The following is a 27,577-nucleotide window of genomic DNA, read 5'->3' as shown; positions in this document are numbered from 1 at the left end:
ATGTCACAAAATTCAATTTGAGCAATTCAACCAATGACCTATTGGTTGAACCAGTGACTCATTTACCCGATACCTTGTTTGAGTAGATGACCAACCTGGGTTTAATAACATTGATGGTAACAAATTAATATATATGTTAAATTTTGACTAATAGTGTTAACTCCCTAAATCCCTAATTTTATACTCCTTCCCAAATTTACATCCATCGCTGTTAGGAATTTAGGACATTGTTAACCACACTAGTTGGTTAGGTAAGTGTAAATTAAGGGAGAGTTTCTCTATGTTACTGCAATGATGACTAATGAAATAATCACTCAACTTATGGCGTATACCTTTTGAATCACTTTCCTAGACATCAACTGTAAGTTGATCTTTCTCTCTAAACTCTTTCTCTTGAAGCATTTGTTATATTTTTCTCTTGGTGTGTTTTCCATCTAGTGTGGTAACTTATTTTTCCATGTGAAAAATAAGTAGCCTCCATGTTTGAATTTAGAGTAGCCTACCATGGTTGAAACTAGTAGCCTACGAAATTAAGTCAACATTTCAACAATCCCTATTTTTTTTTCTTCCCAAATTTTTTTCAATAGTATTTGAAAAATATGAGAACAGGCACAGAATAAATTAAAATTATTCAAGTATTATCTTAATTCCACGATGCTAGCTTAAATCTATTCTCTCCCGTTTGGCTTGGTAATCCAATTGTTCTGCACAAGAGTTAATTTTTTTTTTTTTTTGTTCTTGCTTTCTTTCTTCTTGCCAAATTTGGAAAGACCTGTATGAGGTGAATGGGGCATGTTAATTAGTTTGATTATATAACATGTCAACTTGTTAACCACGTGGATGTTAACAAACTGGCTACAGACAGGCTGTTACATTACTGTTCACTGTCGATATTACTGTTCACTGTCGCTTCCGCAAACTTACCTGAAGAAGATTGCCGGGCTCCAAGACACAACAAAATCAATGTTTTAATTAACTCTGAATGTGAACAAAATTTTACACCACTACTTTGTTTTCTTTTGACAAGCACCATCACTAATGTTTGGCTATTGCCATATATCAGATTTTCTTCTGGCCGCCTTATTTTTCTTGGAGCTATACCTGAAGAACCTTAAACAGAAAAATCTCTATCTCAAGAATAGGGTTGCACATATTAAGCGGTTACAATTACAAAATAGTTTTGGTTTTTGTTCAGAAAAATGTGGTTCAGTCTATGTTTCCTGTCATCAAAGAATGCACAATATTCAGCATGGTGACAATTACAGACAGCTGCTAGTGAGTAGTGACTTACATGGGCAACAGCAATCATGAGCAGGATTACAACAACAATCAAGTTTTCACCACAGCACAACTATCATTCAATTTAAGGAGGCATTGCAATATACTACAATAAGGAAAAAGTAGCTAATTACGAAGATGCTTGTAAAATCAATGGCTCTACATGATGGTAGTACACATTTTAATTATGGAAAAGTAAACCAACTTGAACCAACACCAAAGAAGACTAAATACAATGCTTGATCAGAGTGAAAAAAAATCTGCAGAAGTCTTCACTGACACCTCGTTTTAATCCATGTAGAGGATTGTTTCAGGCACTACTAGGTTCAGGAACAGGGGTATACCAGCCACGATGAATCTCCACTGCCTTCTTTCTTCTGGCAAGCCGAGACTTGCGATTTGCTCCGGTGTTCCGGTGCAGTGTGCCCACTTTCACTGCTTTGTCAATTACTGAATATGCCTCTCCAATCAGTTTCTCAATTGGGAGGATTTCGTCAACTTGTGCCTCAGGTTTCTTCTTAAGATCTTCCAGAGCTTCCAAAACCTGCATAACATTGATTAGAAGATTGTCAAACCATTACCCCCGCAAACAAATACTATAAAACTAGAAGTTGAGTTGGTTATGTAGACTATGAGTTGTTTGGTGGAAAAACAAGGCATATTATAAGCTTTGACAAGAATCAAGAGTGGTCTTTCACGAGTATTTTATACTGTGAATAAGATCAGGAGCATCTGCTGTGGTGGTTTATGATTCACAATGTTAAATAAACCTAAATCTTATTGTTTGAAAGTGCTCAATATAAGCACTTGCAATTAAAACATCTTATGCCAATGTCAGGATTCTTATTGTTTTCGAAGTCTTATTAAATTAGGAGTGGACTGAACTTGTATTGTTCTAGAGTACACTAATACTGGACCTAGAATGCCTAGCATAAAATAGGAACATTAGTATAGAGTTTTACATCACACATGTCACACCATCATATTAGGATCACTCAGTCCTATTTCTCTTCTCTTCCATCTTTTCCTGACAATTTCAACATCTTTACTCAGGAAAATCCTTAGAGAAACTAGAACAACGCCGAGTCATGCACATGCCAAATGTGAAACCACAGATGCAAGTAGGCAGACATGCCTGTATCTCTGCTCAAATAAGTGACTCTAAAGAAGAGAAAGATAAGAACAATAATGTCTTCCACTTTAAAGTCTTGCAAGGGAATCATGCCAGCAGAAACCCAAAATGTTTTTCCCAAGCACAGTGTTATTACAATTTACAAAATGGGATGAGAGGGACATTATTGAATACCATTTTTTGCTACAATCTGTAACAACTTTTACATACTGAAAAAGGATATCACATTCTTCTTCAATGAAAGCAAAACATTCAACTAGTTATGAATATCCATAGAATTTATAGAAGAAAAAGAAGAAAGGCATACTTATTCTTTTTCAGTCTATGCTAGCAACCTGCCAAACTTGTAAAAGCAAATTTTGTTCAAAACAGAATCTGTACCTCCAGAAATTAAAAATTAAATGCGAACTCATTAAACAAAACCTGCACAAAGTATCCTACTACCACAGTTAGGTCCAGCAATTTACAGCGAAGAGAAAATGTTACTTCCACATAACATTTCTTATTTTCTCTCACATAACTCACATACTTTATATCATCACCATCTATTTTTTCTTCTGTCTCTCTCTCTCCCCCTTTTCTTACACACTATCAATAGACCACATTTCCCAATGCGAGTTATGTGAGTTGCATATTATGTGCAACTAACATTACTCTAGCAAAAACACAAATTAGATCCTTTAGATATAAGTGAGATCATCATGTAACACTTACACCGGGATAAATTGATGCTACCACCCACACACACAATACATATATATATAATCCACTTTCTTAAGGTGAAATGAGGTACACAATTGGCCATCCATAAGATCTAGTACATAAAAAATGGTTACATATTAAAAAAATATGATTGAAGACAATGCAAAATTATGGAATTTGCATTATAAAAAAAAGATAATGGAATTTTTGCATTTGGGGGTACCTTCTTCATACGGGTTCTTATCTCTGATTTGCGGGCTTTGTTGTAAACGCGGCGTTTCTCAGCCTGGCGAGCTCTCTTCACTGCCGAATCGACCTTTTTCTTCGTAGCCACCTCGCAAACCACCAAGCTACGCCTCTTCACTGTGTTCAACGACAAGCTACTACCTGAAACAAAAACCAACACAGACCAATAATTGAAGACTCTAGCAAAATCAATTTTTTCGCATTCTGAGCTGAAATTATGTCAGAAAAGTGAAACCCCATTAAACAAACAGGACAACAAAGACAACAGAGAAGGAGAGAGATGGTAACCTTGTAAAAAGACAGCGTGAGAAAGGTTTCTGGAGAAACTCAGAGAAGTGGAATTGGAGATGGAAGCAGAGGAAGAAGAAGAAGAGGAAGTGAGGGAAACGTTCCTCATTTTGGAGGGAAGGGTAAGCCATGAGCATGAAACCGCTGCCATTGCTCTCTCTCTCTGAGCACAGAGCTCTTCAGTTTGATGGGTCTCTTTATCCGTTGAGGTGAGGGTATGATGAATATGAACGGTTATTTATGTATCCAAAAAAAAAAAAAACACTTATTTATTATTTAATTATTTGAAGAGTAAAATACACATTTGAATTTTGTTCCTCAATGAAAATTCTGAATTTTATAATGTGATTCACTCATGAAAAAAAATAATTAGCAGTGAGATAATCCTTTTATTCTTTTTTTTTTCTCTATATAGTTTTTTTAAGATTTCTCCAAAATTAATCCATTAATTAATTAAGGATTTTATAATTATCATATTATATGAGAGAAAAAAATTTATGTCATAGAAATAAAAAATCATGTGCAACTCATACGATGTGTAAACAAAAAAATTCTTCTTGAGAATCATAAAATCCATTAATTAATCGAGATAACTGGTTATGTTAATTCATGTACTTAATGGTTTTTTTTGTGTGTGTGTTACTTTCTGGTTATTTTTAGCTGTCCTATTTGATGTTAATTGTATCGTTGTTTGATAACATTTTTATTCAGAAAATAACCAAAATTTATGTGCAACCTGTTTCCGTAGAGTTTACTTCTTTTTTTTTCTTTAAAAATGTGCCATACATAAATTTTCTCTCACGCTTCCCACAACCGTTTAGGCTACCTTTCCTAACAGTACATTTCACATACTTCAATCCCTTGCGCATGCTATGCATGAATTAATATTAAATAGAATCTATTTGCTTACTTAAATATTTTATTCTGTATACTAAAAACATTTTTTGACATAGGATTACTTATTAATATCAAACAAAATTATTACATGCATACAATTCACGAAATAGTGATGAGTGTTGGATTATCTTTTTGGATTTCTCTCCCGAATTCATCTATTTAATCTTTTTCAAGCTTGATCAGACTCATTTATATTAGAGTCCGTTTGCCAAAGTTTTTTTATTTTTTTAACTTTAAAACTAAAAATTAAAATTAAAATTACAATTATTTGAGGATTAAAAAATTTATTTACAATATAAATTGTATGATAAAGTAATTATATAAAGTATAATTTTATTTAAATTATCTTAAAGAATTTATAATTACAAATCAGGGAAATTTCAGATAAATTTAAACTTTATTCAAAAAATAAAATAATAAATTCTCAAAAAATAAAATTATTTCATTTTTAATATATTTAAAATTAATAATATGTTTATACATTAATAAATAATATATTTGGAAATTTACCGAAAAAAAATAATATATTTGAAAAGATTTTTCAATATATTGATCTATAAAAAATTATTTTTAAGAGTTTGAACATGATTACATAAATAACATATGTTTATAAAAATAAAATAAAAGATAAAAAATGAAATCTTTTCATAAAAAGCTACTTTTTATATTTTTCTTCAATAATTTATTTTCAGAGTTTTTATAAAAAAAGTGTTTAATTTGACTTTTCCATAGGGAAGATAAAAATAGTTAAGTCAAATAGATACTTATATATTCAGTACGGGATATTTCTCAAAATTATACACTCAAATTTAACTCTGAATAGAAAAATTCAAGATTTCATATAAGCTTTGCAGCATTGGGGAGTAGGCACGATGATCGGTTAAAACTTAATTAAAAATAAAAAATAAAAACTATACAAAGATGAAAATTTGTTGAAAATCAACTATAATATTTTTATACATGCCATAGCAGACCAAAGCCATTGAAATATAATCCACTCCAAAAATTATGCTAAATATACTCATTCTATTGAGTTTCAACACTTACCCGATTTTAAGCAAAAAGGTATTTGAAACAAAAATACATGTACTGCAGGTATTGCTTGACCACTCAGCTCGTGTTAACTAAAATCTCTCAGCTGTCATCACTATAGGTTGAGCTTCAACATGCTTTCTAATAAGATATGGACCCATTCCAACAGCTTCCTGCAGCTGCATGCAAGATTACTAAATGTCACTTTGATAAATATATTGGTAAACAAGTTATATGTTGTTTTGTTTTCTTTATTTCCTTTGAGCATAGAAAAACTTAGGAAAGATGGGAATGGATTCTTTCATGTTTCTTTTAACATGACCAGGTCATGCGAGACAATCTCATCAACAGTGATGACTGACAAGAAACAAAAGAGACAATGCAAGAAAGGATAACTGTTAATTTGTCTATGGACTGTTGAGATCGTCTCACACGACCTGGCCGTGTTAAATGCAACAAGAGGGCATCCGTTCCCGAAAAGGATACACAAACACAAATGGACAATGTAGTAGAAAGGTTTTGTATCTAACCTTCTCAGTTATTCCTGCAAAAGCAGGATCAGCAGAAACTCTACTAGACATGTTCAATGATTTCTGTATCGCCTTGCAGCAGTTATATCTAGCTTCCATACCTGAAATGCGCCAAATTGTGGTAAAATAATGCATGTCAAGAAAATATAGTTAAAGCAACGACCTATATATTCAATAAACATATGGTATGACTATTACAGGCATATTAACAGTCATCCAAATCATAATACAGACCTATTTTTGTGGCTTCAGTAGTTGGATCAGTCACTATATTTATAATCTCTTGTTTTGAGCATATCTCCATCAAGCACCATGGTCGGGTAACCAATCCACTTATCATCCTATAACCCTGAAAATATGTTACACAGAATGCCACATCACAAGTAGATTTTTTAAGGGCAGTCATATATTACCAAGTGCAGCAATGCTTAAAAACAAGTTTGACTAGTGTACACTCCCCTTCTCCATTGGGAAGATGTTGGGATTTTAAGGAAGTAAAGCAAAGTGCTTGTTATTGATTGCAGCATTTTGGCTTTTACAGTAACCGGACATTTCGCTACAAAAAAAGCTAGTATAAACAGATCCACTTCTAAAGTTAATGAAATTATTAGGCTCAAAAGATCTAAATGCTACATTGTTGAGTTTTTGATTTATAGACCTGGCATTTCCATCCTACAAAATCATCTAAACTAATTGATTTCTGTTAGAGAGATATAATATAAACCATTGAAGGTCCATTACTTAAAAGCTAGAGCTTTTAGGTAAGATGGTTGTTTATCATGGTATCAGAGCCAAGGTGGCCACGGGATTACGAGTTCGATCCTTACCACCCTCACTTTTTAGTGGAATTAAGTTAGTATAAAGTATAAAAAAGAAATAGGCTTGTGCAATATCTACACTTCAAACCGAAAAGGCTCTTGCGTGAAGGGTGTATTAGAGAAGTCTAGTATAAAACCATTAAAATGAGCCTTATCAACTTGAGTTGTTAAGTGAGATAGGTTGATAAACAACTAAAGTAAAGCGGGAGGGAAGTTATGTAAGTGCCATATAATGTTCAGGTGGCAGCTACAATGAAATTATTCAACCAATATAGCTCATAAAAACTTGTATACAGACGTTAATAATAATGTCTCACCGCTAAACGGATTTCTGAATCCTGCTGCAAAACTGACAGAAAAAGACCCTGCAAATTACATGAACTTAGTGAGATTGCAGCATATCAACATTTGGGCAAAAAACCTGTTGTGCAAGAAAACACTATGAACATTGTGCCCTTGAGGATATTTGGCTCTAGGAGCACAACTTTTTAAAGGGAAAAAAGCACTCTCGGCCTGCAATTTGCAAATAATTGATCAATAAAATCTTTCTAAAATTCACGGAAGCAAAGATGTTCCCTTCAAACGATGAGTGGCAGAATTACTATTTAATCATAGCTAAGTTTCCATCAACAGATTTTTTGTCAAGTGCATATAATCAAGATGGACCATTCACTATGTCCCTAATATTATCTTTCATTACTTTCTATATAGTGTGTGCATTTTGCAGATGGTGTATGCAAAAAGACGGTGTATGTTTTTTGCAGATGATATTGTGCTTATTGATGAGACCAAAGACGGTGTTAATAGAAAACTTGAACTGTGGAGAAGCACGTTGGAGTCTAAAGGATTCACGTTAAACGGAGCAAGACTGAGTATATGAAGTGTGAGTTTTCTTTAGTAAAAGATGTAGAGCAAGATCCCGTGTATCTAATTGGTCAAGAGGTACCCAAGAAAGATGCTTTTAGATACCTGGGATCCATTCTACAAAAAGGCGGAGAGATTGATGAGGATGTAAATCATAGAATCAGAGCAGGGTGGATGAAATGGCATAGTGCTTCTGGGTTTTTGTGTGACCGCAAAATTTTCCTTAAGCTAAAAGGAAATTTTTTTATAGAACAACAGTAAGGCCTGCAATGTTATATAGAGCTGAATGTTGGCCAGTACATAAGCAACATGAACATAAAATGGGAGTAGCAGAGATGAGAATATTAAGGTGGATGTGTGATTATACGAGGATGGATAACATAAGAAATGAAGATATTCGACGTAAGGTAAGGAGTATTACTGGTGGCTGAAAAGATGAGAGAACATAGATTGAGGTGGTTTGAGCACATAATGAGAAGGCCCCTGGATGCTCCCGTAAGAACGAAAGTTTGTTACCAAGAACTCGACACAAAGAAAAGTAAAGGTAGACCGAAACTTACTTGGGGAAAGGTAGTAAAACAAGACTTAATGGAGTGGGATATAGATTGGCGGACGTTGTGCCTTAAGACGGAATGGAGAAAAGCTATTAGCATGGTGGAGAGTTAGACCCGTTGTTATTCCTATGTTCCAGATGGTCCCTTTTTAGTCTTTTTCCTCTTCATCTCTCCCTCTTCTTATTTTTACCTTCTTTTCCTTTATCTCTTTACCGCTTCTACATCTTCTTCTTCCTCTTCTTCTTTTATTTATTTATTTTTTATTTATTTATTTTATTTTTTATTTTATTTACACCCCTTTTATTTTTACTTTTATATTTATATATATATTATTATTATTTTATTTATTTATTTTTATTTTATTTTTTATTTTTATCCTTTCGTACCTTTTATTTGGGTTCATCTACCACCGACCCTAATTAGTTTGGGATAAAAGTGTTGTTGATGTTAATGTTTACTTTCTGTATAGTGTGTAATGATGGTGTCATTCTAAATGATAATAATATTTTGAACAAAGGAAAGAAAGAAATGAAAGTAGACCTCGCTCAGCGAAAATATTTTGATAGAAAAAACATAGCATATATTAGTGAGCAGCATGCTCCTTTTTTAACCAAAAAAAAAATCCAAATGCAGTCATGACTAAGTTTGGACAAAACTACAGCTAAATAAAGTTTAATATAAGCCTAGCCTCTGTAATTTAAAGAGAAACTAAACCATTATAAACAGAACTAAAAGATAATTAACCAATGAAAAGCACTTGAAACTAAAAAGAATGAAAAAAGATGACCGATGGTGTCAGCTTTGAGCTCCTGGATGCCGTTTCAAAAATTAAGCGTCGCAGGTTTTCTTCTGCTTCAGCAATGAGTATGATGTTATTCTCAGATCTGATTTCTCCCGATATGTTTCCAAGAGCATGCAATGCAGCCTGTGATTGCCATTTAAGAAACCATGTAAGTTACAAGAGATGTTATATTACCATAATTCCAAGTAAAATGGGATTCGAGCTTGTTAGAGAAATATAATATAAATTTATTGATGGGGTCTTCACCTAATAGCTTAATCTTTTGGGTAAAATTGGTTCTTTACATGATATCATAATCTCCATGACCAAGTAGTCATGAATTCGATCCTCACCACCCCATTCTATTAATAATTAATTAAATATTGTGGAGTTTCTTAACATAGGTAGAAGGAGCCGGTGCATTGTCCACCCTTCAAGTTTAATGGGCTCTTCTATGAAGAGGCGTGTTAGAGAAATTAATATAAATCCGTTGATGGGGCCTTACCTAATAACTTAAGCTTTTCGGTAGAATTAGTTCTTTACGGAGCTTTTTTTACAATCTAGAATAATTAAAAATTTATTTAAGTAATTTAATTTGAGGGGGAGCCTTGGAGCAGCAAGATTGCTCTTTTGTGGTTGGAAATTCATAGGTTTCAGTCTAAGAAACAACCTCTTTACAAAAATGTAAGGGCAAGGCTACATACAATCGATCCTTACTTCTACCCTCGCAAAGTCGAAGAGCCTTGTCCACCGGATTTTGCCTTTTGCCTTTTTATTTAAGTAATGCATTTTCTTTTTCAAATATACCATCAAGAGTGGATTTTGCCTTTTGCCTTTTTATTTAAGTAATGCATTTTCTTTTTCAAATATACCATCAAGAGGGTACAAAAATAAAATTAGATTATTGGATTTGTTACATCCTTGGAAATGGTTAACAATGATGTTAAATGTATAATGTCTTCCGGCTTTACTCCGATTCAACAGAATGGTATGCTCTACACAGTTATCAAAACACTGACTAGCTGAATGCTACATCAGTTTAATGTCTGGAAGCCATAACATGTTCCAATCAGTTGGGAATTTCATGGGTCCTTTTAAAATAGATGCTATAAACCTAGGGAACAACAATTAGATTACCAGAACATTAATACCTAAAATCTGCTAGTAGCAAATTGTGTCAGTGTACCACAAATGCAGTTTCAACCTTACCTTAACAAGTGATTGAACCATGATATACAATGGAACCATGGGATCATTAAGTTTTAGCAGTTTAGGCTACCTTTAAAAAACTTCAAAAAGAAAGGAAGAACAAGTATCTAGCTCACTAACCAGCTGTCTACCATGCCCTCCTTGTTGATCAAAAGCTGCATAAATAACACGTCTAGCAGCAGGTGATGAATCTGACAGCAGAAATGAAGCTCCTTGGACAGCTAGGTTCACAAAAACCATAATTAAAAATTTGAGGCTCTCAATAAAACAATTATCAGCAATGAAATGTAAACAAATGGTTAAGTTGTTTGAACATATACTAAAGAATAGAAGTTATTGTGAGTTCCCTCATTGATCATGGAAGTGAACAACCGTAAATGCTAATTGGGATTGGAAGTATTAGGATCATTAAATAGTCTCTGTTGGAAATAACAAACTATAGTTTAATTTAGCATTGGAAACAATAGGAGTTAATGAGCATTGGAAATTTAGGATCATAGAAATAGTTGCATTTCTGTTTGTTAGAAATAATATTAATTTATTATTATTAGAATAGTCTAGAATAGTCCAGATTGTGGGCTTGGCCCATTAGATCATCCCATTAGGTTTTGTAGTCTCTATAAATAGAGAGCCTCCTTCTACAAATTACATACAATTGAATATACAATATATTTCAAATTCAATTTGGTATCAGAGCTCTCGATCTGAGAGCTCTGCTTCCGCATATATATCTTTTCTTTTCTTATTTACTGCCGTGCATCATACCGGCAAACCCTTTTACCGCCGTGCGTCATACCGGCAACCTTTTTCAACCCTCCGAACATTGTTAGACCCTTTTTCGATCTCAGATCGTCATCCTCCTTCATTATTTGACCGGAAAACACTGTTCACATCGCCCGAAACACTGTTCTGTCACTGTTCAACACTGTTCCGGCCACCTTTCCGGCGAGAAACCACGCGATCAGGATCCCCTCACGCCGGCGACCATTTCTGTCCAAGACCCGTCCCAAACGGCCGCCGCACGCGCCTCCACGCGCCACCAAAGCTGTCTGCGCGTGGGCCTCACGCGCCACCTCTCTCCGGCGCGTGTGCACTGTTCCGGCCAAACCAAGGCAGACAGGCTCGCCTCTACCTCCTCCTTCCAGATCCGGTGCCCGTTCGTTGTGGGTCTCTTCTGTTCGAGGGGTTCCAGTGCAAAAGTCGCTACTTTTTCCTTTTTCGCGTGACTTTTACTGTTTTTTTTGTTGTCTGATCGCTGTTCCTGATGGAAGGAACCAGTAAATATCCTTCCGACATCATTTCAAGTGCTATTCCATCTATCACAACTCTGAAATTGACCGGATCTGCCACTTACAAGAACTGGTCTACCTCCGTTAAGATCTGGTTTACCGGTCAAGGCCATGACAAACATCTCACCACTAAGAAGACTGATATTTCCACAGATCAGATGACTGAATGGGAGAAAGTTGATGCTCAGCTCCTCAGTATTCTTTGGCAATCTATTGATTCATCCCTTCTCAATATTTTCATTCCCTTTGAGACCTGCTATGATGTGTGGACGGAAGCCAAAAACCTCTACACCAATGATATTCAGCAACTTTATTTCATTGTCTCCCAGATGATGGATTTGCGTAAATCACCCGAAGCTCGTATGGAAGTTTATGTTGGTAAGATTCGTTCTTTGATGCAGGAATTTTTGGCTATGTTACCTCATGCTGCGGATGCTACAGTGTACAGGACGCAAGTGGAGCGTCTCTTTACGGTTGTGACTCTCTCTGGTCTCCCTGACGGATTAGAAAGTGTTCGTGAGAACATTCTAACCAGTAATGAGATTCCTAGCATATCCCAGACCTTTCAGCGCCTTCTGAATCTTCAAGATAAGGTGGCCCCCGCACACATGCCAGCTACTGACTCTACTGCTCTTTTGTCTGATTCTGCTGCTTTAGTCTCTCGTGGTAATTGGAACAATGGTGGACGCGGTCGTGGTCGTGGCCGCGGACAAGGCGGTCGCGGGCCCATGACATCATATGGCCCAGGCGGGCACGGACAGATGATGTCGTATGGACAGGGTGGCCGAGGACAAAGGCCTCGGTGTAATTATTGCCAAAATCTAGGCCACATTGAAGAACGTTGCTACAGAAAGTACCCTCACTTGAAGCCACCACATATGAACTTTGCTCAAACAGATGTCGTGCCGCCCTCTACCGGATCAGTGACTATTTCCGCTGCAGACTATGAGGCCCTTTTCCAGAAGAGTTCTTCTCAGCCACCTACTCCCGCTACTGGTAATCATGTTGCTTGTTTTTCTCAATCATCTCTTGGACCCTAGATAATAGACTCAGGTGCTACTGATCATCTTTGTGGTAATAAGGATCTTTTTACTTCCCTTACCTTTTCTAATAATCTTCCCTCTGTTACTCTTGCTGATGGCACCAAGGCTCCTGCTCGTGGTATTGGGCAAGCCAAACCAACTCCCTTCTTGACTTTAACCTCTGTTTATTACATCCCTGGCATTCCCTTTAATTTAATTTCTGTTAGTCAATTGACCCATTCTCTTTCTTGCTCTATCACCTTTTCTAAACAGTCTTTTTCTATGCAGGATCCAGGTACGGGGAAGACGATTGGAGCGGGCGATGAGTCACGAGGTCTCTACTATCTGCATGCACCCTCTGCTCCAGTTGCATGCTCTCTCACAGAGTCTCCTGAGCTTCTCCATAGCCGTCTGGGTCATCCAAGTCTCTCGAAGCTTCAGCATATGGTTCCTTTTTTGTCGGGTCTAAAGTCTTTGAATTGTCAGTCTTGTCAGCAGGGAAAGCATACTCGCTCTTCCTTTGCTAGTAGAGTCAATAAGAGAGCTGCTGCTCCCTTTTCTATTGTTCATTCTGATATTTGGGGGCCGAGTCGGACTATGTCAGTTTTGGGTTTTCAGTATTTTGTAACCTTTATTGATGATTTCTCCCGTTGCACTTGGGTTTATTTAATGAAAAATCGTTCTGAGTTATTTTCAATTTATCAAAAGTTTTGTGCAGAAATAAAAACTCAATTTGGTGCTTCTATTCAAATCTTGCGCAGTGATAATGCAAAAAAGTATGTGTCTCTTGAATTTTCTAAATTTCTGGATACACATGGGACGATACACCAGACTACCTGTCCCCACACTCCACAACAAAATGGAGTTGCTGAACGTAAAAATAGACATCTAGTTGAAACTGCACGTACCCTTCTTATTCATATGAACGTCCCACTCCGTTTTTGGGCAGATGCTATTATCACCTCATGTTTCCTTATCAACCGCATGCCCTCTTCTGTGCTAAATAATGATGTTCCCCACCGCATTTTGTTTTCCGGAACACCTTATCCTCTGCCTTTACATATTTTTGGCTGTACTTGTTTTGTTCATGATCTTACTCCAGGTAAAGACAAGTTGACATCCAAGGCCTTCAAATGTATTTTCCTTGGGTATACACGTTTTCAAAAAGGGTATCGTTGCTATTCTCCTGATCTCAAGCGTTATATCGTTTCTGCTGATGTCACTTTCCTTGATCAGCAGCCTTTTCACTCTACTTCGTCTCCAGTGTCACAGGTTGATCAGGTCCTTCCTGTTCCTTTTCTTGACTTGTCTTTACCAGCTGCAGGTGACCCTATTCCAGAGGAGCAACCCATTAACTCCATACCTGCAGATCGTCCTCTCCTCACATACCAGCGTCGTCAGCCTGCGCCTCCTCCGACTTTGCCTCTTGATGACTCATCGTCCTTTCCCGTCGGCTCTTCTCCTCCGGATCCTCCATCAGAGACTCCTCCCATTGCCCTTCGGAAAGGTATTCGATCCACTCGAAATCCTCGTCCCCTTTATTCTTTCTTGAGTTATGACAGACTTTCTTCACAACATTTTACTTTTGTTTCTAGTCTCTCTTCTGTTTCCATCCCTAAAACCACAGGTGAAGCACTATCTCATCCAGGGTGGCGCCAGGCGATGCTTGATGAAATGCAGGCACTTCACTCCAATGGCACTTGGGATCTTGTTCGTGCTCCTCCCGGGAAGTCTGTTGTTGGTTGTCGATGGATGTTCACAGTTAAAGTTGGTCCTGATGGCACTGTTGATCGCCTTAAAGCTCGATTAGTGGCAAAGGGATACACACAGATCTTTGGTCTTGATTATGGGGATACCTTTTCTCCTGTTGCTAAGATGGCTTCTGTTCGCCTGTTTCTTGCCCTTGCCGCCATTCATCACTGGCCCCTTCTCCAACTTGATATTAAGAATGCTTTTCTACATGGTGACTTGCAGGAGGAAGTTTATATGGAGCAACCACCAGGTTTTGTTGCTCAGGGGGAGAGTTCTGGAATGATATGTAAACTTCGGAAATCTTTATATGGCCTAAAGCAATCTCTTCAGGCCTGGTTTAGCCGCTTTAGTTCAGTTGTTGAATCCTTTGGCTTAATCAGAAGCAAAGCCGATCATTCTGTCTTTTACCGGCATAGCTCTTCTGGCCAGTGCGTTTATCTTCTGGTCTATGTTGATGACATTATCATTACAGGCAGTGATCAGACCGAGATTGATCAGTTGAAAGAGCATTTATTCAATCAATTTCAGACCAAAGATCTTGGCAGACTTCGATATTTCTTGGGGATCGAAGTTGCACAGTCTAGGCGGGGCATTTCCATCTGTCAGAGGAAGTATGCACTGGATATCCTAGATGAGACGGGCATGTTAGGCTGTAAACCCATTGATACACCTATGGACCCCAATGTTAAGTTATTACCAGGACAGGGGGAGCCACTGCCAGATCCTAGTCGCTACCGCCGACTAGTTGGAAAATTGAATTATCTTACTGTGACAAGGCCAGATATCTCCTTCGCAGTGAGTGTTGCAAGTCAATTTCTTGATTCTCCCTGTGACTCCCATTGGGATGCAGTTATTAGAATTCTCCGATATATTAAAAAGGCGCCAGGAAGAGGTTTATTATATACAAATAAAGGGAGTTCAGAGATCTCTAGTTATTCAGATTCTGACTGGGCAGGTTCTCCTTCAGATAGACGATCCACCTCAGGGTATTGTGTCCTCTTAGGAGGAAATTTGATCTCTTGGAAGAGTAAGAAGCAAACTGTGGTCGCCAGATCCAGTGCGGAGGCAGAATATCGGGCAATGACAAATGCAACCTGTGAGCTCATCTGGCTGAGACAATTGCTTAAGGAACTCCATCTCTGTGAACAAAGGCCTATGAAGCTCATTTGTGACAACCAAGCCGCTTTGCATATATCCTCTAACCCAGTCTTTCATGAGAGGACCAAGCATATAGAAATTGACTGTCATTTTGTTAGAGAAAAGATCCAGTCAAGGGAGATCGAGACAGCATTTGTCAATTCCAATGATCAACTTGCGGATGTATTCACTAAAGCTCTTAGAGGTCCCCGAATAGATCATATTTGTAACAAGCTGGGAGCTTTTGATATATACGCACCAGCTTGAGGGGGAGTGTTAGAAATAATATTAATTTATTATTATTAGAATAGTCTAGAATAGTCCAGATTGTGGGCTTGGCCCATTAGGTCATCCCATTAGGTTTTGTAGTCTCTATAAACAGAGAGCCTCCTTGTACAAATTACATACACTTGAATATACAATATATTTCAAATTCAATTCTGTTTATTGCTCTGGTAAATATAAGATGTATTTATTCTATAAATACAGCCTGCTGAGTGAAAATCACTCAAGCAATTCACTCAAACCGACTAAAGTTTTCCCAGATCTTTCTCAAGTAGATCCAAAAGTTACTTCCAATGCCAATTGGCAGTAAACAATGGCAGATCTGCTTCAAGTTGGCCGAAGGGCCATCGTTCCTGGCCCGAAGGTTGAATTGATTAATGAATGAAGAATCACTTCTAAGTCATGTGAGTGGTTGGTAAACACACAAAGCAAAATCTATTTAGTGATCTGCATATCAAGTTAATTTTGCAATAGGTCTCTCGATATTCCACAGTTTTACTATATAAGCATTATATCTCAGTTATCAGTATTGCTGAAAGAAAACCAAAAAAATTAAACCTGGCATTTAAATGCTTCAATATAAATATCTGAGTAAATACACTTTTTGGTCCTCAGCAAATTTTACGATGCCCGTTTTAGTCCCTAGCAAATAAAAAGGCCCATCGTGGTCCCTAAGAAATACAAAATGAACCCATTTTAGTCCTTTTGAGGACTAATATGGGCATTTTTTGAAATTGTGAGGGACCACGATTTCAACTAAATTGGTCCATTTTGAATTTCTTAGGGACCACAATGGGCCTTTTTATTTGCTAGGGACTAAATCGGGAATCGTAAAATTTGCTGAGGACCAAAAAGGATATTTACTCTAAATATGTATACATTAATATATATATATATATGTGTGTGTGTGTGTGTGTATGATGTGTATGTATCAAATTGATGAATAAATCACCCATTCTAAATATATAAATGCACAATGGAGATCGCCTCTTAACTGTGAGTATATGTAGAGTAAATGCAAGTGCAACACTTTATTTTATTTTTATTTTATTGAGGGTGTTACAGCAAGCATTTTCCAGGAGCCAACCCCACCCAGTGGGATAAGGGCCAGAAGGCTTAGTTGTTGTTGCAAGCTTTTTCCAATAATGTGTTTGTCCTGACACTTTGGAGCCTTTTCTCAGTATTCATTTTTGAGGTTTCAGGCAGAGGACAGATTAGAAGGGTTTGGGGCATGATGTCTTTTATTTGAACGTAATGCCAAAAGTTTGCCAAGTTAGAATTTTATCCATGCAACTTGTGGAATAGGAATGTGCTCTTAGCTTCTTATGGACTTTTATTGAAGGTAATATTTGGGGGGGATTTCTTTCTCTAATGCACAAACGGATTGAAAGGCTCTTTTGAGTAAAATGTATTTTTTATCTATTTCTGCTTTTGTTTTGGCTCCGGATGATTCCATATTATCCCCTGTTGTTTTATTCTCTCCTCTATCAATATACTTCTCTTTTATTAATAGAAAAAAAAAAAAATCAATTATGTAGACTTTCCTCATTATAATTCCAATGTAGTATAAACCTGGGGGTATGTTATGTCAAATTTTATGAAATATGTAATTTGTTAAACAAGAATAGGAGTCATGTTGGTTTAAAAATTTAAACGAGAGATCTATACAATTTTGTCAAATCTTATTTGTATCTTTTTTTTAGTACAACAGAATTCTAGAAAAGATGGAAGGTAATCAACTTCCAAGCTAGACCACAGGACCAACATAATTAATAAACCAAAATCAGACAATGATAATATGACATACTTACATGATCCTATATGACCCAATGATTCAAGTGCAGTTTCACATTCATCTCTATCTGAAGGCTCCAACGATTGAAGTCTACCATCAATAGATGAAATAACAGTTTTAACACCTGAAATAGCACAAAATATATATTAGTGAACAGTTTCTAGCTCTTTCATTATAATTATTAACTTGTGTAACATAATGTGGGAAGCACGTGAACATTCTACAAATGAACAGAAACAAACCCTGCTAGGAGACACATTTTATTTGCAACAAAGGCTTAATCAGGTTGTACAATAGCAGCATTTTCTAGTTCTTTGATGATAATAATTATTAAATTGCACAACGTAACATGTGAAGCACATGGACAGCTGACAGATGAAATCAGCACAAACCAGCAAGGGACCCATTATATTTGCAACAAGGGCTTATAAAGGTTTTCAACATATCAGCAGTGATCATTGGTACTGATACCCATCTACAATCAAGTAAAATAGATGATAGTGTTCTTGAATTGTTAGTTTGAAGATGATGAAATCAAATTTCAATATCGTCCGATGAATGTAGGTGGAAAATGAACTCCAGGCATAAAAGCACAAAGACTTACAAGGTTCATCTATGAAGGAGTATATGATTTCCTTGGACAGTAGCCTTCCACTTATCATCATTGCTCTTGATCTTAAAATTGATTCCATAGAATTGTTGCTATCCTCACGGAAAGATATGTCATTATATCAGAAAAACACTTTTCATAGCATTCACTGGATGAACAAATATTCTTGGGCAGGTAATAAATGAGAACCTAATTATAGATGAAAGCAGTTGAAGGAAGCTCGTCTTTGACAAAAATTCTGTACCATGCTCGATCTCTGCTAACTGCATCCATTTCACAAGTAGCGAGAATAAATAGATATGCATGTATTGTAAACTGGGGAAGTGCAAACTAACTTATAATTGCTAATGTAGAGTTCCTGAATTTGGTCTGTGTTATGTGTGTTGGGATTATTTTTGTCATTTTTTTTATGAGGAATCACTTTTGCAAAGATTCATTGCAAAAATCAGTTTATGTGGGGGACTGTTGTCTAAAAAGATCCGTGACTGAAAATGTTTGAGAACAAACACAAAAGTAATTTTGGGGATCTTTAGATTATGCCCCAATTTCTAAAAATTTAACTAAAGACATTCTTTTTTCTCCCAAAATAAATACTCAAACACAAACTTCAAGTTAAGGACTGTTAGAATGATTGGGCTTAACTCAACCACAAAAGCTAGCTCAAGGGGGGAGGATTTCTCAATCATTCATTATAAAGGGTACTTTCCCCATATATGTAGTGGATGGAGAATCTCTTAACACCCCCTAAGGACAAACAAATAAAAAACAATTCAAGCAATTGGGAACCTGAGACAACACTCGTCCAGGAAAAATCCCTTTTAATAGGTAATGATCACTAGTGCGATGTCTAGTGACATGATTACTACGTTTAATTCCTTTAGTTCCATGTAAAACAATCTTTTCCTATTACTGCTACTTAAAAAAATAAAAGAATTAAAAAAAAAAAATTAAGGCAGAGTGTTTGGTCCATGAATAAAGTTTATATTATAAAGTAAATATAGTGACTACGTGCAAGGGCAAATCCCGATGCACAACGCTCCCCTACTTGCGAGGCTAGGGGTTAGGGTTGATTGTACATAGCCTTATCCTTACATTTTTGCAAAGGGGCTGTTTCCCAGACTCTAAAATGTGTGCCTTCCGATCACAAGGAGAAACCTTACCACTGCTCCAAGACTTGCCCTCAAATATAGTGACTATGTGCAAGTAGAAAAATTAATATCCATCTTTAAATTCAAGAATTGAAGAGGGAGAGGGAGAGAGAGAGAATAGCAACCTCATATAGAAGCTCCAAAACACTTAAAGTTACAAGGGTATCATCTGCATTTCTGATTTCTTCTTCGAACAATTTAAGTAGATTTAAACTATAAATGGTTGATGCTGTTGACCTAGATACAGAAAAAAGCTTCACCACTAAAGCCAATACACGAACTCGGCCCTATATCAGAATGGTAAAAAGTTAAACGGAGGCAAATTAAGTCAATTTCAAACAAGACGGGAAACCTACCCCAAAAATTTGATATTCATGAATAACTACTTTACATATTAAGAGTATGATTGTCTCATAATAAAGCTTTCCTGTCCGCAATTAGAAACAACAGACTACCTACACATTTATAACATGTTATTACTCTTAACATTCTAAACATTGTCTATTACTACACTTTCAGACCAAGGACTAGGGAAAGTTTAAACACTTCCTTGGTTTGAAGTTGCCTAGTCAAGAGAAGGCATTTTCTTTTCACAAAGGAAGTATGCTTTAGATATACTTGAAGAAACTAGTATGTTGGATTGTAGGCCTGTCGATAGTCCAATGGACCCTAATAATAAAATATTTACAGATCATGCGGAGCTATATTAAAATCCTGAAAGATATCGAAGATCAGTTGGGAAACTAAATTATCTCTCTATTTGGAAACCAAACATCCCTTACGCTGTTGGAGTAGTAAGTCATGCAATCTCCACATACTAGTCATTGGGATGATATTGTTTGAATTTTCAGGTAGAGTAATGTGCCTAGTAAAGGTTTATTGTATATTTGGATAAAACAATTACTTCAAGAATTAATATTTGGAAACACTCACAAAATGAAGCTGTACTATGATAACCAAGCAGCTTTGCACATAGCCTCCAATCCAATTTTCAATGAAAGGATGAAGCATTTAGAAATATATTGTAGTTTTGTCTGAGAAAAAGTTATTTCCAAAGATATTCTCACTGAATCTGTAAGCTCTAATGATCAACTAACAGATATCTTGACAAGATCTTTTAGGGTCCTTGGATTCACTATATTTGTATCAAGCTTGCAGTATGATTTATATGCTCGAAATGATAACAGCAGTTATTATGGCTTCGGAAACAACAGGAATTTATGAAGCATTGGAAACATTTGGATCTTAGGAACTAGTCCAATTTTTTAATTCTTGTAAATATAAGTTTCATTATATGAATATCAGTATGTTGAGTGCAAAACAGTCAAGCAATTCACAGAAATGTCTCTAGAAATTATTCTCAACTCCAATAAAAAAATAAGACATGATTGATTTATAAGGATGCAAAAGAAGTGGTCTGCTTATTTGCTAGAGCCTTCCCATGCATTCAAGGTAAAGTCCTCAACGTAGTTTATATGTTATATCTACTGACATATAAATCCATGCATTGACAGATTGGTTTCCATACCAGGGATGAACACTGTGATGCTATAATCCCAAGGTCTGTATCACCTCCTTTGGCAGATGGAAAGATAATTTCCTACAATAGCATTGCATGTCAAGCAGCAATCTCTAAGGATATGATTTAGACCTAATCCCCTACCTTTCATACGAGTAAAAGTATTTAAACATAGGTGACTTTTAAATAGAATTTTCTTACCATGCCTTCCGGAAAACCAGCTAACTTTTTTATTGCATCCATTGCCACAGCTGCCACTTGTTCATTGCTGCATTTGTGAGAAGATATGGAAATTAAATGGATTAATTATATGGGTGAACTATCCAAAACATTCTATTTATCTTATGAGAGAGCAACCAAATCTAACAAATTATATATATATATATATATATATATATATATATATATATATATATATATATGGACAAATAAGAATGGAATCCTCTGAAAAAATTCCTTGACAACTCTATAAAAAAAGACCCTCTTCCGGAATATCCTGATTTATTGCTTAATGTTAAACTAGTCTCAACTCGGCATTGAGAAATATTTATTTTAATCAGCAGGCCCTGGCCTTATAACAAAAGTAGCAACTTGTTTAGGAATTGCAGAGTTTACTTTATCATGCCCAGAAGTAGAGGAACCCATGCTCCTAATGCTACGAAGCACCAGCAATAAATACAAATGCTGGATTCAGTTGACATCCATATTAAAACATGGAGGTGTTTATTACATCATCATTCTCATCCAGGAATCTACAACTGCTGGTTATCATTGACACCCGAAAAAGATGCCTACGCTGATGATAGGTATAAAATTACATAACAGCGGCATCCAAGTTCCCTGAAGACCTATCAGAAATCTCATACCTCCTAAAATGTGTGGGAACCTGGCATTCCCAAGTAAAAAATTTTACTCACTTCTATAAATCACCAATAGTGTCCGATCTTTGAAAAGTTCCAATTTTTGTACAAAACAAGATCTTAGATACACATGCATCTTATACTGTGCCATCTTCTCCCCATGTATCCAAGACACATAAAAAGGGTGATTGACCATTGTGTCCATGTATTTAAAAAAATTTACCACTTTACCCCCTTTTTAAACTATATATTAATTTTAACTTTTTATCAAAACTATACACCAATTTGCACCTATTTGATTACGTTTGACCAACAGTTACTCGAGTAAATGACTTACTCGAGTAAATAACGCCAGTTACTCGAGTAAGTCATGTATAAATGGACATTTTTTATTCAAACCACGTTTTAATATCTTGAACATGTATAATGGACTTGGAATGAGTGTTTGTAGGTCATTTACAATTGAGGGCAGTCCCCATTCAATACAAGGTGTTAAAACATAATTTTATGTTGATTTTCAATATGACTTGTTAAATTTGGTTCATTTTTTATTAATCCATGCATATTATATCATGCACACACATATTTGTACTTCATATATAGGTTCGTGGGTCCACAACAATTGAGGACAATCTCCATCCAATATCAAGCTCTTTATATCCTAAAATGGTGTAAACTTTGAAAGGGCATAACTTTTGACTCGGTTGTCCGAATGGGGTGTTCTTTTTTATTTCACGTAACTTTTCGAGATTTATGCATTGGTCAAAAAAAAAAAAAAAAAAAAAAACGCTTCCTTGTTAGGTTTCGGGAATGACAAAGGGTTTTATGTATGTTGAGATATATAGTCCCACATTGGTTGTATGTGCAACTAATGTGGAGTTTATAAGACCTTGGGCACTCCCACCCTTTGAGCTAGCTTTTGGGGTGGTGTATCCCAAGGTTCTTTACATGGTATCAGAGCCTCGCCGCCCCCCACTTTCTCTTGTGGCGTTTCGTAGCGCAGGTAGGCTTGGCCTGTTGCATTGTCCACTCTTCAAGCCCAATGGGCTATTGTGTGAAGGGGCGTGTTGAGATATATAGTCCCACATTGGTTGTATGTGCAACTAATGTGGAGTTTATAAGACCTTGGGCACTCCCACCCTTTGAGCTAGCTTTTGGGGTGGTGTATCCCAAGGTTCTTTACAATGTACATAAATTTTATGTACACATTTATGTTCATGTGGCATTGCTTTTGAAGATTTATGCCCGTTGGGCCATGATGGAACCCAACAATTTACAGCAAGAATAACAACAATTAACAGTAAAATAACACTTCTATTAACAACAATGTAGGAAATACAACGATGAAAATACATAAAGATAAACCAAAAGACCTCAACTCTCCCTCAAAGCCAACATACCTAGGCTTTAAAAGTTACCTAGAGATCCTTCCCCAAAACCCAATTCACCAAATACTCAATACCCCCATATCACACACACACACACACTCCTTTTATTCTAACTAAGAACATTCTAGAAGCTTTCCTAATTAACTAACCAAAACACACACCCCAAAACATTTTATTTCTATATATGATGTTATTTAATTCATATTCCTATTTCGCACAAAGAATTTAGGGTTTACCTTCGCAAATTTCGCCTCTTTAATCTAATAAGTCTGAGAGAAATATGAGAGATTGGGGATAAGATTGAGTGATACAATCGATTTTGAGCTTTTGAACTGTTTAGAAACAAATTTTCGGCCCTGGGTTGAAGAGGGAGAGGGGTTCAACTGAGAGAAATGAGAGAAATACTCGAGTAAAATGTATTTTTACCTCTGCTCGACACTTACTCGAGTAAGTGCCAAAAACAGGGCAGATTGGTATATAGTTTGGGAAGAGGGGCAAAGTGGTATTTTTTTTTTAAAACAAGGGCAAAAGGGTCAATCAGCCCATATGTAAATGAAAGATGCATGAAGATTGAGCACCTCCTAGGAATGAATTCTGAACTAATTCATTTTATGCTAAATGACACAAAATGACTCAAGTTAACCTAATCCCTTAACTATTTGTAGGTGATACAATAACTGGCATATATAGGATCCTATGTTATTGAAATAAAACAATTGGGCACAACAAGAATGGTACGAGAACCATAACACCATCCCTACTTACCCATTGATAAGGCAATCAAGCAAAAGAGGATATATGTTGAAATCTGAAATTAGACGAGCAGCAACTTTGTTATCATTGTCAAGATTCTCCAGAAGACAAGTGACCTGCAAGTTGTTACCAAGTCATAGAAAACTAATAATAATGCTATAAGGTTGTCCAATCACATCAGTAGCAATTTGTATATGTAAAAATCTAGCCCGATTTTATTTCCAGATGTATAATCAATTATATACAAATCCAAGATACACATATTAGCACTACAAATATAATTTTGAGCGTTGACTGACAGGAGTGTGCAAAGATCTTTGTAAAGAGAAAGCAAAATAGGTTCCATTATAATTATTAAACTAATGTTGTCTCCCTATTTGGTCGGGTGAGAGGCAATGGATCTCCAATGTACATATACATAGTACCTAAGGATTAAAATAAAGTTGGCAAGTACAAAGTGTATCCACGTACTGTTTTGCAAGCTAAGGATCTGACTGCTTGAGAATCTGCCTGCAGACCAACTTGAACAAAAGGCTGAACAAAAAACATAATAGCAAAGCAATAAGCATAACTATTAAATTAAAAATATAAGGTAATAGGATATGCATGCAGACTGAAGATCGACGATAAAACACAGAAAAATAACATTTTAATGCCCTCTCAAATTAATGGTTTTTGAAAAACTTCCGGATACATTTTCTTTGGAGTACTTTGCTTGCAAGTTCATCAATCATCATAGGTCTTAATCGTTGGGAGCACATTTCTGATTACAATCTATTGAATTTTAAGCTTTTTCCAGTTCATGGTTTAACAACATGACACTTACCAGTTTTCCATATATGCTTTTTCATCTACTAATTCAAACTTACTGTATATTAGTCCAAGATTTATCTAATATACTTTTTAATATCCAAATGCTGTTTTTCCCATATCACGGAAGTGTTATATAAAAATTGAAAACTAAGATATACATATGATAATAAAATTGAACTAATATCAAGATTTAAAACACAATATATGAAAAGACTTGGATCAGCCAAACTCCATGGGCAATTAAACAGAGACATACCAAAATAAACATTCACTTCCACCATAGATGTCATAATAATCAGTTTACTCATCATTGATAGAGAGAGAGAGAAACTCTAGTTCAAGCAGGTCTTTTGGTGCATAAGAAACAGAAACAAAATACTTAAGTCAATTGTCACTAGCGAATTTTTGTGATTAAAAAAAAAAAAAAACTTAAGTGAACTAGAACTATTGGTAGTTAGGTTTTCTGGGAAAATGAAGAATAGTACTACTTTTGGCAATTATTTAAGCTTTTACATTCAGAACAGCGAGCAAGCCATGTTCACATAACAATTTAACCATAAACAATACAATGGATCAGCAAAGGGGGTAAATCACAAACCATATACTGTGGGATCAAAGAAGCACCCAACTTTGTTTTGAATAGCTTTTCAAGGCAGGCAACTAGAGCATTTTCTAGCCCAGGCACATCAGACTGAGTCTGTAATGCACTGCAAAATTAAAGGAGAAAATCAAGCTCAAAGTTTCTCTAGAAGGATGCATTAAAAAAAATTTAACATTGAACAAAACCCCAATTTTACTTCATGACAAAGATTAAAACCACTCCCCGTTAAACCCGACTAGCAAGTGTGGGGTGGAGGAAATCCGTGTACGCAGCCTTACCCTTGCATAATTGCAAAGAGGCTGTTTCCTGGATTCAAACCCATGACCTTTCAGTCATGAAGGAACAGTTTTACCACCGCTCTGGTTCGCCCCCTTTTACTTCATGACAAAGATTAAAAAAAAATAATCCGCAACACTAAATCATACAGTGCAGACATCATTAGGCAAGAAAAACATTTTTCCACTGATAAAGACAGGAAAGTATATATATATACACACACACACACACACACAGACACACACACACAAAGGACTGGATAGCTTAAAGCATAGTATAGCCAAGAGAACAATGGGTTCAATAGCTTTAAGCAGTGTTGCACATTTTGCTCAGACTGCAATGAAGACATGAAGAAGATGTTGAATGCACACAGGTCTGCACCATGTCATACCTGAAGCTCCAGCAAAACTCAACACAAAGATTTAAAAATAATAATAATAAGTAAAAAATTTGCCAATTTTTTCTGAGATCAACAATTAGTTTGCAGAATAACTCTACATAAACTCTCACAAATGCCCCCTTTTTAAGCCAGGCAAATTGCTCACTCACCATTATAAATTTCTGAAACAAGATTAAGTTTTTCCCGAAACCCAATACGGGAAATACAAGAAAGTACACGAAATCCAAGCTCAACGACAAGAACAACAAGCATTTTACAGTGACAGAGTAAGGAAGCTCCCCATTAAGCGAAAACACGGAAAACGGACAAAAGGGTAAAACAAAAATGTGAAAAAGAAGCTAACTTGATGATGAGTGGTAGAGGGAAGCGATTGAGAAATTCCCTGGCGGAATCATCACTTTGCACTCCTGAAAACGAAGCAATGTTGCTTATAAAGTGAAAAAAGCAATAACCATAGAGAAGAGAATTGAAGAATAGGGAAGTTACCAGGGTAATAAGCAAAAACAGTAGCTGCATCGAGGAGCAGAGATGAATCATCCATGGAGAGTAACTCACACTGAACTCTGAAGCAGAAACCGAAAAGAAAGGGGGAAGAAAATAGGAAAAAGAAACCTACGCGCGTGGCAATAGGTGTTCTACGTGTAATGCAGGCATTAAACGGTCCAATTCTTAATTTCTACGAAAGAATATTAGAACTTGGGTCATCACTATGTTCTTGGAAATTTTTGTGTTTGATTTAGTGCTAAAGTGTTATTAAAACTTGTGTTTTTTGTTGGATTGAGAAAAATTTAAGGATCACGCTTTATAGGCTATAAAACGTTACCATTTTATAATGAAAAATAACAAATATATACAATAATTTAATCTACTAATGCTATAATTTTCTAGGCTTATAATGAATAAATCATTTTGTATAAAACAAAATTTATAACCTATTTTCATTTTCAACTTCTTACAACAATATCTTAATCGTTGATTTTCGTCAATCAACGGTTAAGATATTTGCAAATCAAATTTATTAATTAATTATTAATTCACAATAAATGACAACCGTTGATTGATGGAAATCAACGATTAAGATATGATTGTAAGAGTTTGTAAACTATTTAGGTTGTAAATATAACCTCTTCCAACCAAACAATACTTGTAAAATAAAAATGAAAAATTGTAAAACGATTACATGAAATCAAAATATTAAGAGTAAATACATATTTAGTCCTCAGCAAATTTCACGATACACGCTTTAGTCCCTAGCAAATAAAAAGGTGTGGTCATAAGAAATTCAAAATGGATTCATTTAGTTGAAATTATGGTCTCTCATAAATTTAAAAAAGACCCACATTAGTCCCTCAAAAAAACTAAAATTGGTCCACTCTAAATTTCTTAGGATCATGAATAGTCTTTTTATTTGCTAGGGACTAAGACAAACATCATAAAATTTGGTCAGGAGCAAAAAAAAGTATTTACTCAAACATTAATAAGCCTTATTTGTTAAAGAGATGATGGTGAATGCTATTGAAATTTCTATACTGATTCAATGACCTACAACACTTGTGAAAAATTAGGGTTTTTCGAATATAATTATCAATGGACAAATC

At 35.8% G+C, this 27,577-nt stretch overlaps 2 protein-coding genes across 2 annotated transcripts; both read right to left on the bottom strand.

The window, feature by feature from the left end:
• Nucleotides 1-1,287: 1,287 nt before the first annotated feature.
• LOC133287554 (small ribosomal subunit protein bS20c) lies at nucleotides 1,288-3,862 on the bottom strand. The gene is made up of 3 exons (XM_061485185.1): nucleotides 3,647-3,862; nucleotides 3,336-3,499; nucleotides 1,288-1,822 (listed from the first exon to the last, which is right to left on the bottom strand). Exons 1-3 carry the CDS (start codon nucleotides 3,795-3,797, stop codon nucleotides 1,589-1,591), a joined length of 549 nt encoding a protein of 182 aa, XP_061341169.1. The 5' UTR covers nucleotides 3,798-3,862; the 3' UTR covers nucleotides 1,288-1,588.
• A 1,646-nt stretch (nucleotides 3,863-5,508) lies between these two features.
• Nucleotides 5,509-26,588, bottom strand: LOC133287553 (uncharacterized). The gene is made up of 17 exons (XM_061485183.1): nucleotides 26,466-26,588; nucleotides 26,323-26,386; nucleotides 25,301-25,409; nucleotides 24,361-24,423; nucleotides 23,902-24,005; nucleotides 21,090-21,156; nucleotides 20,898-20,969; nucleotides 19,495-19,656; nucleotides 18,411-18,484; nucleotides 18,216-18,313; nucleotides 17,628-17,735; nucleotides 10,452-10,552; nucleotides 9,129-9,266; nucleotides 7,241-7,288; nucleotides 6,340-6,454; nucleotides 6,106-6,206; nucleotides 5,509-5,754 (listed from the first exon to the last, which is right to left on the bottom strand). The coding sequence occupies exons 1-17, from the start codon at nucleotides 26,518-26,520 to the stop codon at nucleotides 5,668-5,670; spliced, it is 1,566 nt and encodes a 521-aa protein (XP_061341167.1). The 5' UTR covers nucleotides 26,521-26,588; the 3' UTR covers nucleotides 5,509-5,667.
• Nucleotides 26,589-27,577: the final 989 nt, after the last annotated feature.

The sequence above is a fragment of the Gastrolobium bilobum genome, unplaced genomic scaffold, assembly GCF_033153095.1.
Source record: "Gastrolobium bilobum isolate Gb01-03AN ecotype WA unplaced genomic scaffold, APGP_CSIRO_Gbil_v1 utg29535, whole genome shotgun sequence".
Taxonomy (NCBI): domain Eukaryota; kingdom Viridiplantae; phylum Streptophyta; class Magnoliopsida; order Fabales; family Fabaceae; genus Gastrolobium; species Gastrolobium bilobum.
This window is presented reverse-complemented; position numbering and strand designations above follow the sequence as displayed.

Bases quoted from the DNA above. Each gene is read 5' to 3' on its own strand.
- LOC133287553 (XM_061485183.1), bottom strand. From the start codon at position 26,520: ATGGATGATTCATCTCTGCTCCTCGATGCAGCTACTGTTTTTGCTTAT. The intron at 10,553-17,627 runs GTAAGTATGTCA...TTGTGAACCTAG, and splicing joins ATTGGGTCATATAGGATCAT to CTGTCCAAGGAGCTTCATTT. The intron at 7,289-9,128 runs GTCATCTTTTTT...TGTAATTTGCAG, and splicing joins GCTCAAAGCTGACACCATCG to GGTCTTTTTCTGTCAGTTTT.
- LOC133287554 (XM_061485185.1), bottom strand. From the start codon at position 3,797: ATGGCAGCGGTTTCATGCTCATGGCTTACCCTTCCCTCCAAAATGAGG. The intron at 3,500-3,646 runs GTTACCATCTCT...TTTTTGTTTCAG, and splicing joins TCACGCTGTCTTTTTACAAG to GTAGTAGCTTGTCGTTGAAC. The intron at 1,823-3,335 runs GTACCCCCAAAT...AATGTTATGCAG, and splicing joins TAAGAACCCGTATGAAGAAG to GTTTTGGAAGCTCTGGAAGA.